This window comes from Puma concolor, chromosome A2 (assembly GCF_028749965.1).
Source record: "Puma concolor isolate L17-30 chromosome A2, mPumCon1.1.hap2, whole genome shotgun sequence".
NCBI lineage: Eukaryota > Metazoa > Chordata > Mammalia > Carnivora > Felidae > Puma > Puma concolor.
The window spans coordinates 153,704,889-153,717,066 of record NC_141668.1 but is presented as its reverse complement, the minus strand read 5'-3'; the positions used below and the strand labels follow the sequence as shown (position 1 = coordinate 153,717,066).

At 46.3% G+C, this 12,178-nt stretch overlaps 1 protein-coding gene across 1 annotated transcript in view; it reads right to left on the bottom strand.

The window, feature by feature from the left end:
* The window catches only part of SLC25A20 (solute carrier family 25 member 20), a 29,956-nt gene extending 22,701 nt beyond the window's left edge, over nucleotides 1-7,255 (bottom strand). Inside the window, exons 1-2 of the mRNA XM_025916459.2 lie at nucleotides 7,007-7,255; nucleotides 2,558-2,650 (exon numbers count right to left, since the gene is read on the bottom strand). Coding sequence (XP_025772244.1) covers nucleotides 2,558-2,650; nucleotides 7,007-7,111 — 198 coding nt within the window. The 5' untranslated portion in view covers nucleotides 7,112-7,255. The remainder of the gene's footprint in view (nucleotides 1-2,557; nucleotides 2,651-7,006) is intronic.
* Between the last annotated feature and the right edge of the window lie 4,923 nt (nucleotides 7,256-12,178).

Here is a 12,178-nt window from a genome sequence, read left to right as displayed (position 1 = left end):
GCTCTCTCTCTCAAAAATAAATAAACATTAAAAAAAAGTTTAATAAATATTTTTTAAAAAGCATTAAAAAAGAAATGTAAGACTTAAAATCATCTACCACAAATAGGTAGCTAACACATATAAAAAGTGTATTAAATATAGTTGTAAATGTATATTTTTTTAGGTAGAAACAGCATAAACAACTGGAAAAGCTGAAAAAAATTACCTCTGGAGAAGAGGTGGATAAATCATTTTGCTACTTTGTTACAAGCCTTTCAGTAACAAACCCAAGTGCTTGTATCACTTTAATACAAAATAAGGAATAATTTTAAAAACAAATGTTATAGTTGCTCATTTTGTTTTACACTTTTTAAATTTAATTTTGTATTTTTAAAAATTTATATCCAGGGGCGCCTGGGTGGCGCAGTTGGTTAAGCGTCCGACTTCAGCCAGGTCACGATCTCGCGGTCCGTGGGTTCAAGCCCCGCGTCGGGCTCTGGGCTGATGGCTCAGAGCCTGGAGCCTGTTTCCGATTCTGTGTCTCCCTCTCTCTCTGCCCCTCCCCCGTTCATGCTGTGTCTCTCTCTGTCCCAAAAATAAATAAATGTTGAAAAAAAAAAAAAATTTAAAATTTATATCCAAATTTGCATATAGCACAACAATGATTTCAGGAGTAGATTCTTTAGTGCCCCTTACCCATTTACCCCATCCCCCCCCCACAACCCCTCCTGTAACCCTGTTTGTTCTCCATAAGTCTCTTGTTTTGTCCCCCTCCCTGTTTTTATATTATTTTTGTTTCCCTTCCCTTATGTTCATCTATTTTGTCTCTTAAAGTCCTCATATGAGTGAAGTCATATGATTTTTGTCTTTCTCTGACTAACTTCACTTAGCATAATACCCTCCAGTTCCATCCATGTAGTTGCAAATGGCAAGATTTCGTTCTTCTTGATTGCCGAGTAATACTCCATTGTATATATATATACCACATCTTCTTTATCCATTCATCCATCGATGGACATTTGGGCTCTTTCCATACTTTGGTTATTGTTGATAGTGTTGCTATAAACATGGGGGTGCAGGTGTCCCTTCGAAACAGCACACCTATATCCCTTGGATAAATGCCTAATAGTGCAATTGCTGGGTCATAGGGTAATTCTATTTTTAGTTTTTTGAGGAACCTCCATACTATTTTCCAGAGTGGCTGCACCAGCTTGCATTCCCACTTTTACATTTTTTTTTTTAACGTTTATTCATTTTTGAGAGCCAGCGAGAGACAAAGCACAAGTGGGGAAGGGGCAGAGACAGAGGGTGACAGACAGACAGAAACCGAAGCAGGCTCCAGGCTCCAAGCTGTCAGCACAGAGTCCAATGTGGGGCTCAAACTCACGAACCGCGAGATCATGACCTGAGCCAAAGTCGGACGCTCAACCAACTGTGCCACCCAGGTGCCCCTATAGTTGCTGCTTAAGATAGAACCGCAGGAGAAATAGGGTGGTGCTCCACACCTGGAGAGTCCACGGACACAGGCTGGAGAACCTGTCTCTCTGCAGATCCTGGGCACTCACAACCAATCTTCTTTCCTGAACTAAAGGGGCAAAACTGTACCAGTCGGCACTCCTGGGTCCTGCAAAGGTCTAACATTGTCACACGCTGTAAGCAGACTGTCTGAGGACAAAGTGCAAAGGCAGAAAACAGTAAAGAGTGAAGGGGGAAGAGAAGGTTCTGAGGAGGATCTACAAAAGCAGCATGTGACAAAGTCATTCCAAAGCCTACAGCTCCCTGCCGGGGCTGAAAAGCATGTCCAAGTCCTAAGGGCCTAACTAAGCCCTTGCCTCCTGGTTAGCCTTCCTTCCACCATCCTGGCCCACCCACTTCCATGCAGCACAGCCAAGACCTCTGGCAGTTTCAGAAAGCAGAGGTCAGTTTGGCACAGCAAAAACCAAGGATGTGCATGCATATGGACGAAGGAAACCTATTCAACCCTGCAGGGAGTTGGGTTTGTACAAGCCATTCTCACCAGGCCCCCATGACCCAGCACGCTGCCAAGCCACTAAACAGATGCTCAGTGTTCCTTGACCAAGAGGCATGTAAACCCTGCCTTTCTTCCACCAGCGCAGAGGATATGGGGCAGATCCAAAGCCTAAAGCCTCAATGGGACACCGATGAGACTCAGCTCTGGGAAGCACAGATGAAAGAAAGAATGCCTTAAAGAAAAAAAGGCAGCACCATCTTGGGCATGGATCCTGTGGGAACCCTGGGAACAACTTCTCCCCCAAGGCTTAATCCATCACTTAGCAGTCTCCCTTCTTTATCTGGGTGACACCTAAGCACCCTGAATTCTGCCTTTCAAATGAGAAAACCATTTTGTTAGCTTTAGTCATCCATATAAAACAGCAGCTGGAACCATCAAAGAGTCCAGAGCAACAACAGGAGGGCATGGGATGGCACAGTGAGAGAGCCACAGCTGTGGGCTAGCCCTCCAACAGAAAGACACCCTATCCCCCCAGGGAAGCAACAAACCAACTCTGTGAATGTGGTCCTCTGAGTAAGAGGAATGCCCAACACCTAGATACCATACCTCTCTAACAAGTGTCTTCCGGAAACAGTCAAAGGTCCCAGAATACATGGGTGGCTGTCCAGGCAAACTTGGGGGCTGTGTCTGCAGTCGGACCTGAAACCAGAAGTTAAGACACAATCATCTCCCAGAAACAGAACTGCTTGCCAAACTCTGAACAGAGAATAGTTGTGCCTGTGTACATGTCTTTGGCACTTGCTTAACCTGCTAGATTCAGACTTCTCTTTCCTCCAATTTATTCAAACTCTGTACTCACATGTCATTAGTAGCATGCCTTTTTTCCCCCTCATCTAGTCACTTCCACCACTTATTTCTTACCTAATGGATCCCACAATGACCCAATGGGATAGGTATTCCAGTTTACAGATAAGAAGGCTGGGTTTACAGAGTTCAAGTGATATGCCAATAGTTATGACCAGCTTCCTATTTGTGGTGGCATGCTGGTGGTTAGGTAAGGCACTCCACAAAAGCATTCTGGAGTAAGGTGGATTTTTTAAATGTATTTAAAAATTTGTAAATTTATTTTGAGAGAGAAGGAGAGTGCAAGCTGGGGAGGGGCAGAAAGAGGAGAGATAGAATCCTAAGCAGGATCTGCACTGCCAGTGTGAGCCTGACATGGGGCTCAAATTCACGAACCATGAGAGCATGACCTGAGCCGAAATCAAGAGTTAACCAACTGAGCCACCCAGGCACCCCTGGAGTAAGGTGGATTTAATCCCACTTCTGCTGATCCTCATCCTTCTTGACCTTTTGATATATACAGTGCTTCAAAATGTCTCTTCTTGAAACCTCCCTTCTTAGAACTCCCTCCTTTGTCTCCTTTTCTACTCCGGGCATTCTTCAGGCTTAGCACCCTACCCATGTGGTCCATGATCCCATTCAGAAAACTCAGATTGCAGGGCTTCAGCTGCTACTCAGTGATGACTATCACTTGGCCATCTCCAGACCTTCTCTCCCATCTTTAGGACTATACTTCCAACTTCCAAGTAAAGATCTCCCTACTCAAATCACCTCTGGAATCTCACCTTCCTGATGAATGTTCCATTTGTGCTAGCGCGACCTAGCTACCTCAGGATTTGAAACCATAGCATCACCTCTGACTACTTCCTATTGCTCTCCCTACTCTTACTGACATGGGCACCAAGTCTATTGGAGTGGTCCTTCAAGATGCTTCCAGAATCCTAATTTCTTCCTCTGAGTCCTTTCCTAGGCCAAGTCCTAACCCATTCTTACCCAGTATAGTGGTTTTCAATTATGTCCACTAATTCCTTGATGCTCTTTCCCCTTCAAATTTAAGTCCTAATTCACTCCCCTTGAATGTGGGCCAGACTCAGCCAACTTACTTCTATCAAGTAGAGTATGGTGGTATTGATGCTATATGACTTCCAAGGCTAGGTGACAAAAAGGCCAGCTTCTGCCTGGCTCTATCTCAGGTTATCTGCTTTGGGGGAAGTTAGTCACCATGTTATAAGGACACTCAAGTAGCTTAGAGAGGCCATGTATGGAAGAAAGAAGGCCTCCTGACAAGAGCCAGCACCAACTTGCCAGCATGTGAATGAACCACGTGGAAGCCAATCCTTAAGATGAGTGTAGTCCCTTACAACATCTTTTTTTTTTGGGGGGGGGGGAGGGAGGGCACGGTCTTTGGGTAATTTAAGTAATTTAAGTAATCTCTACACCCAACGTGGTGTTCAAACTCAAGACCCAAAAATCAAGAGTCATATGCTCTAGCGATTGAGTCAGCCAGGCACCCTGGTTCAGTACTTTTTCTCAACAGCTTTTTAAGATATAATTTCCATACCATAAAATTCACCCTTTTAAAGTGCACAGTTCAATGGTTTTTAGTGTTTTGAGTTGTGCAACCTTCATTACAATCAACTTAGAACATTTTCATCACCACAAAAAGAAACTCCACACCATTAGTAGTTACTCTCTATCCCTTGCTCCTCTAAGCCCCTTGCAATCACTTATCTACTGTCTCTATAAGCTTGTCTAATATTTATTCAATATTAAGTCCTTTGCCCATTTTTCAATTGGGCTATTTGTCTTTTAATTGAGTTGCAAGAGTTCTTTATTCATCCTGGATGCCAGCCAACATCTGCAACCTCACAAACAACCCTAAGCCAGACTATCCACCTAAGCTGCTCCCAAAACCCTGCCTCAGAAAGACTATGAGAGTTAATGAATGTTATTGTTTCGTATCACTAAATTTTAGGGTAAGTTGTTATAATGCGATAGATAACTGATACATCCAGTTACTTCTGCAGTCTACTTCCTGGCTGTTTTTCCTGCTCAGAGTCCTTCTGCTTCCAAGTCCTTCTCATGGTGCTATCATACTAACCTTTTCAAAACACCATTTTCGCCCTGCTCTTCCTCTGTTTCTTTAGAATCTCTTATTCTTATATTTGTTAGGGCCTTACATGTCACAATAAGGAAATCACTTTCTAGGCAATGGAGAGTCCATGCAAGTCTGAGGAGTTTATAGGACAGAACAGTAGAAATGTAAAACAGAACTGCTTGACATCTGAAATCCCTTTTATTGGCTTTCAGATCCTCCATAATCAGGCACAACCTCCCTAGCTCAGTAAGGAGGGAGAGATGGATCAAAACTTCTGAGTGATACCTTTCTGTGATTCTGTATAGATTTCACACCTGTTCCATCATGACGTCAACCATCCAAGCCAGCAAGAACATTAAAGTACTCCATGGTTGATCTTATTTTACAGCCTGATTCCCACTGCCAAGCCAGTATCTGCCTTCACTTCTGCTCTTCCCCTGCCCAGAATGTCTGGGTTCTCCACTTCTCCAGTCAGAACTCAGCCAGCCCTTTACCACCTACCACACAGCCTTTCCAAGCTCCAACTCTGAAGTGCTGCAGTTCTTGCCTTCTTAGGCAACAGCTAGTCACCTTGGACCTCTGAAGGTGCCCCTAGGCCAGGCTTTGACTGGAACCCATGTGCCTCTCTGAGGTCAAAAGGACTGCAATCAGCAATTTGTGGTTTTAAGCTAAAAAGCAGCTTTTTGGCTGTTAAAAATGCCAGGGAACATTTTCAGTCATTTATGCTTTAGTACAGAGATCACTGAGCTCTTCCTGAGAGTAACATCTGTGGGGAAGAACGGCAAGAGGATACAGAAGTAAGAGCAATACTTGTATAAGGCAGCAAGCGAGGGTTTTTTTTTTTTTTTTTAATTTTTTTTTTCAACGTTTTTATTTATTTTTGGGACAGAGAGAGACAGAGCATGAACGGGGGAGGGGCAGAGAGAGAGGGAGACACAGAATCGGAAACAGGCTCCAGGCTCCGAGCCATCAGCCCAGAGCCTGACGCGGGGCTCGAACTCACGAACCGCGAGATCGTGACCTGGCTGAAGTCGGACGCTTAACCGACTGCGCCACCCAGGCACCCCAAGCAAGCGAGGGTTTTAAGAGAGGTCCCAAATGCCTCGAACTTACAAGATATCTGGCTACATGGATCAAGTGTAGGAAGAGAGGACAGACAATTCTCTCATACTAGTCTTAAGTCCCCTACACAGACTTCCCACCCTGTAAGACTCATGTTGGCTCCCCACAGGCCCACCCTGGACACGATCTGTCAATTTCCTCCAAATGTGTGTCCAGAAATAAGGGTAGAAAACTAGGATGAAGTTCTGAATGCTAAGTCACAGGGCATGGACTTTGGTCTCCAGGCAGGTCTTGCTGAATGTGCTGCAGGGGGAAAGAATTGAAGCAAGATGTGAGGAAGACCAGCGAACAAGCCCTAATGAGTTTCCTCCTTCCCAAAGCCTCAGTTTGACCATGGCTTCCTCACCTGGGAGTTGTCAGGATCAACGCGGCCCTGGGCGAAGTCAGTCACCTGCTTTTCTTGGAAGGAGCTTATCCCTGAGGATATGATCACTTCCCACCGGAGGCCTATCAGGCTTATGTGAGGTGATAGGCTGAAGATGGCCAACCTCCTCTCTGGGGTGGGAAAGTGAGAAGGAAATGATGGGGGCACTTTGGCCCCATAGGAATGTGTCAAAAGACATCTCTAGAATAATTGTACCTCTGTCTAGCTCTCTTTCTGAGGAGGGCTTTAACAGGTGACCTGTTTCAATCCTGCTGGTAATGTTGTAAGGTTTGCTGCAATCAGAGCTTTGGGCAGGTGCTTTTTCTTTCCTATCCCCAAAGAGGTGGCGTAATGCCGGACCGAGAACTTTAAATCAGAGCCCTTGGTGGACGGTTAGAGTCTGCTCCCTCTGCGCTGTATGACTCTTTGAGGAGCGAAGAACAGCTTCTCTGCGACCCCCAAAAAGAACGAAAGGGAGATTCCCTGGACTTCTCACGGAAGCTCCCACAGGCCCCGCTTCTGCCCCGGGCTGCGCCTCGTGGGAGACGCTGCTTTCTGCGCCTGGCCGGGGCCTCCTCCCTCCAGCCCCTCCTCCCTCCAGCCCGCGCGCGCCCCAGTCTCCTCGCACCTTGACGGTGTCCAGCGGGTGCCCCACAAACACCAGGCACATGCCGCCAAAGCCGCCGGCCAGCAGGTTCTTGAGTGGGCTGATAGGCTTCGCCTCGTCTGCCATGGTCCGTCCGTCTGGCCGGCACTGTGTCAGTCTGTTCCGGGCCTGCCCTGCTCCACTGCACCAGCCGCAGCGCTGGCACCGCCGACCTTTCACCCACTTTCGCGTGGGCGGGGCAGGAGCCTGGGGCAGCCCAAGCTGCCCAGTCCGTCTTCCGCTGGGGGGCGGCTTCCGGCCGATGTCCCGCCCCTCTGTAGGCGTGGTTTGAGGTAGCAGAGCTGGCCCTGACCCCTTCAGGGCTAGGTTGGAAGTGCAGACGGTTAGCTTTACCCCTCCCGAAAGTCTTCCCAGACTTCAATGTTTTCTCCTCTACGCGTCGCATTACTCCGCAGAAGCCGACCGCGCTCGGCTTAGTGCCAGGCGCCCTTCCACGTGCTGGAGGCGCAGCTGGTAGCCCAGCACACGGATCCCTGTCTTTGTGGAGCTTATAGACCATGACGAAGATAAATAAGTGAAAGCTGCATAGTGTATCAAGTGGTGATAATTGCTATGGAGAAAAACCCGGAAAGAGGGTTAGAGAGTATGGGAGTGAGGGGGCGAGTAATATGCAATTTTAAGTAGGTACGGGAGGGTTTCACTGAGAACGTGAGGAAGTGAGTCCTGCCCAAAGACATGGGGGTGGGGAGAATGGAGGGTGAGGGACCTAACAAGCAAAGGAAAAGAAAATACAAAAGCCCTGAGATGGGCTGTGCCTGGCCTCTTTGGAGAACCACATAGAGAAAGGCCTTTGTGGCTACAGCAGAGTGAGGAAGAGGAGTAGCAGATGAAGACGTGGAGATATTGGTGGCACATTCAACAGGCTTTGTGTGCCGCTCTGAGGACGTCAACTTCTACTCTGAAGGAGATGGTAGACAGAAGCCATTCTGGGGGTGCCTAGGTGGCTCAGTCGGTTAAACGTCCTACTTGGGCTCAGGTCATGATCTCCTGGTTTGTGGGTTCGAGCCCCGTTTTGGGCTCTGTGCTGACAGCTCAGAACCTGAAGCCTACTTTGGATTCTGTGTCTCCCTCTCTGTCCCTCCCCCACTCTCACTCTGTCTCTCTCTCAAAAATAAATAAACATTAAACAATAATAATAATAAAGACATTCTGGGGTTTTGAGCAAGGGAGTGACATAGTCTGACAAATGACTTAACAGGATCCCTCTGACTGCTGGCTGGGAATAGACTGTAAGGAGCAAGGAGGAAGCAGGGATGCTTGAGGAAGCTAAAGGTCATGGTCAGAGGTGCTGGTTTGGATCAGTGCACAGAAAAGGAGGTGGTGAGAAGTATTTGGATTTTGGATATATTCTGAAAGAAGACCCTAAAGGAATTGTTAATGAATAGAATATAAGGTATGTGAGAAAGGAGTTAAGAACAATGCTAACGTTTTTACATTATTGACTCTAGGTGGGTGGTATCCAGGTATTCACTATCTTATTCTTTCATCATTTCTGTATGTTTGAAAATTTTCAGATTAAAAATTTGAACAGGAGTGCCTGGCTGGCTCAGTCAGAAGAGCATGTGACTCTTGATCTTGGTGTCATGAGTTCGAGCCTTTGTTGGGTATAGAGATTACTTAAATAAATAAAACTTAAACAAACAAACAAGTTGTGAACAATAGACATGCCCCTACTCTGTAGCAGGTACCTCACTGCCAAGCTGACCTGATAATAGTCCCCCTTTGTAGGTATTGCCAGACCACAGGGAAGCCTGGAGTGGGAAAGATGAGCCGTATGTGCTGGGGGCAGAAGGATGAGTAACAGGCTCTGAGCCTGGCTGGTTCAGAAGTCCTATAGGGGAGTGGAGGGCAAGGATGCTAGGGCAAGGCCCCAAAGCCTGTCTACTCTGCACCATACCCTTTTTCTAAGAGGGGATGGGGAGCCATGAAAGAGTTTTAAGCACAGTGGTGACATGATCAGATTTGTTTTAGAAAGTCTGTTTTGGATGGACAAACTTGTGTTGAGAGAGACTGGAAGCAGGGAGACCAGACAAGAGAGAATACAGCAACCCAGGCAAAAGGGAGTGAAGGCATAAACTGAGGCAGGAGTCATAAAAGGACGGGAAAGGAGTTAGAACCCAGAAGCGAATATTACCAGAAACCTGCAGCAACTCCGGGTTTTAGACACACTGCAATTGCGGTGCCCGTGGCACATCCGTGGATACATCTGGTCAGTATTAGGTATACAGCTTGAGAACTAGGAGAAAGGTGAAGGCCAGAAACAGAAACCAGAAAAGTTTCAACATAAAGATGTATATGCAACCCCTGGAAGACTATACCATGGGGAAATGGGATGGCATATTAGGAGGAGCCCCCAAAGCAGAAGTTGTTACCATAGTTTTAGAGGAAACCCAAAAGAGAATCACGCCTCTGAGTAAAAGGGATGAAAGGATCAAATGCCGGGTCAAACTAAGGAATATTAAATGCTCCTTAGGTTTAACTATTAGTCATTGGTGACCTTTAGAAGAAGCTTGCTAGGAGTGTCGACCTGGCGGGTTGACTACTGAACAGGCAGCAAAAAGGTAGAGGCACTAAGTAAGACTCAGTTAATTACTGGTTCAAGGAGTTTGGCAGGGAAACAAAAAGAACAAAGGGTTAAAGGAAGGTTTAGATTTCAGTGTTTAAGATGGGACTGAGGCTGAGGGAAATATCAAGGAAAGAGAAAGAGGGGCACCTGGGTGGCTCAGTCGTTTAAACATCTGATTTTGGCTCAGGTCATGATCTTGTGGGTTCGAGCCCCGCGTTGGGCTCTGTGCTGACAGCTCAGAGCCTGGATCCTGCTTTGGATTCTTGTCTCCCTCTCTCTCTGCCCCTCCCCCATTCATGCTCTGTCTCTCTCTCTCTCTCAAAAATGGATCATCATTAAAAAAATAATAATAAAAGAGAAAGAAAGTGCCGCTAATAAGACATGGTCCCTAAGGTGCTAGGTGTGGTTATCTGGTGTGTGTGGCATCACCCAGCAAGCTTCTTCTAAATCCCTGGGATCTTCAGGGCTCCGACTCTGAATGTCTGGAATTAAGTCCTGGCATAAACATATTTAAAGCTTTTTGACTGAGTTGGAGAAGCACCCATTGTTAAGAATCTTCGAGATAGTGTTAAAAAAGAATTTTTTTTTAAAACAGGGGCACCTGGGTAGCTCTGTCGATTGAGTGTCCAACTTCAGTTCAGGTCATGGTCTTGCAGTTTGTGAGTTCAAGCCCCGCATCGGGCTCTGTGCTAACAAACAGCTCAGAGCCTGGAACCTGCTTCAGATTCTGTATCTCTCTCTCTCCCCCTCCCCGTTCATGCTCTGCCTCTCTCTGTCTCTCAAAAATAAATAAATGTTAAAAATATTTTAAAGAATCTTCGAGATAGAAGAAAACTTAAAACTAAGCAAGCAGACAGCTTATAGGCCAATTGTAAAGTAAGGTAGCATAATGCCTGACATACAGTAGGTACCTAAAAGGATGATGTTGTTGAGTAAGTTAGAAGTGGGTCTATGTCCTCAGAGGGCTTCAGTATGGCTGAGGAGAAGACTCTCAGACATTAGAACAAGAAAGGGCAGGTAGGAGAGAGCTCGAGTGAAAAGCAGGTTGTCAGCTCCTGAGACCTGAGATTTCTTCCTGACTTTCTTCACCAGTGAACATCATTGTCTTTGTTTCCCACAGATCGTGAGGGAATTTTAACCAGGAGAGGATCCAAGCCACGTGTTTACTGAGCGCCTCTGGTTTGCAAAACTCTGTGCTAATCACTAGGTTGACCTCAGGAGTTTTACTGAGCAGAAGGTCCAAGATTCAGTGTTTAGTAATGGGGCCTTGTTTCTCTCATTTACTGTTTGTATCATTCTGGCTACAGAAGAGAAGCTAAATTAGAGTTAACCTGCACTCAGAGTAGCTTCTAGGAAAGATGGTGTTTGATATAGAACAGCCCTCCTGGTAAACCTGAGCACCTCCATGACAGACCTCAGAATGGACACTACTCAAGCCCACCAGGTCCTATTAAATCCTCAAAGAGTAACTGATAATCCACTAAACAAATAGTCTTCCTGCCTACTCATCTGGTCAGCCTTACCCACAACTAGAAAACTTACATGAAATTTAATCTGTGTCATTTTCTGGCCAAAAATCATCCTGAGCTCCTCACTGAGCCACCCAGGCACCCCATCCTCAACGCATCAGAATAAAATACAAGTAAGGGCCCCTGGGTGGCCCAGTAGGTTGAGCGTCCAACTTCGGCTCAGGTCGGGATCTCACAGTTCATGAGTTTGAGCCCTGCATTGGGCTCTGCATGGTGGTGTGAAGCCTGCTTGGGATCCCCTCTCTCTCCCTCTCTCTCTGCCCTCCAACCCCTCCGTTCATGCTCTCTCTCTCTCTCTCTCAAAACAAATAAACATGAAAAAATAAAATAGAATACAAGTAGTATTCTCTGGGCACTCAAAGCTTTTCATGATCTCATGGTAGCTTACTTCCCCAACCTTGTTTTTCTCTAGATTGTATCTTCACCTCTGAGCAAACTGAGTGCCTCCTGGTTTACCACACAAACCTGTTATTTAACTGCCTCCCACCCTCGCTCCAGGCCTTTACACACACTTTCCCCTTCAGCACATAGTGTCCTTCCCCTTCCTCCTCAATAACAAGCAGATGCAAGAGATGTATACCAAGTCGCTTCCATATGCAAGACAGTATCCAACCAGTGGTTTTTAGCCATTTTCACAGTGGAGAATCTCTGGTGTCCTCTCCCCAGAAAAATGTACATATACATATGCACCTCCAGGTTTGCTTTCAATTTCATGAGAACTTGAAGCCATCCTTGGACCTCAGATGAGAAGCCCTTTCCTATCCTAGACTGTGGAAACCAAATATGGACTAATTTTCCTAATGTCCCTTCTTTGGTCCCTTTTTCTTTTCTTTCTTTTTTCTTGGCCTCAGATTCTAAGTCTGAGCTGAAATCTCTCCCTTCTCTCTTCTTATCACGGGCTCCAACCATACTGCCCACAGGGATCTCAAACTGAATACACTTAAAGGTAAATGGCATCGGGGCGCCTGGGTGGCTCAGTCGGCTAAGCGTCCGACTTCGGCTCAGGTCATGATCTCGCGGTCCGTGAGTTCGAGCCCC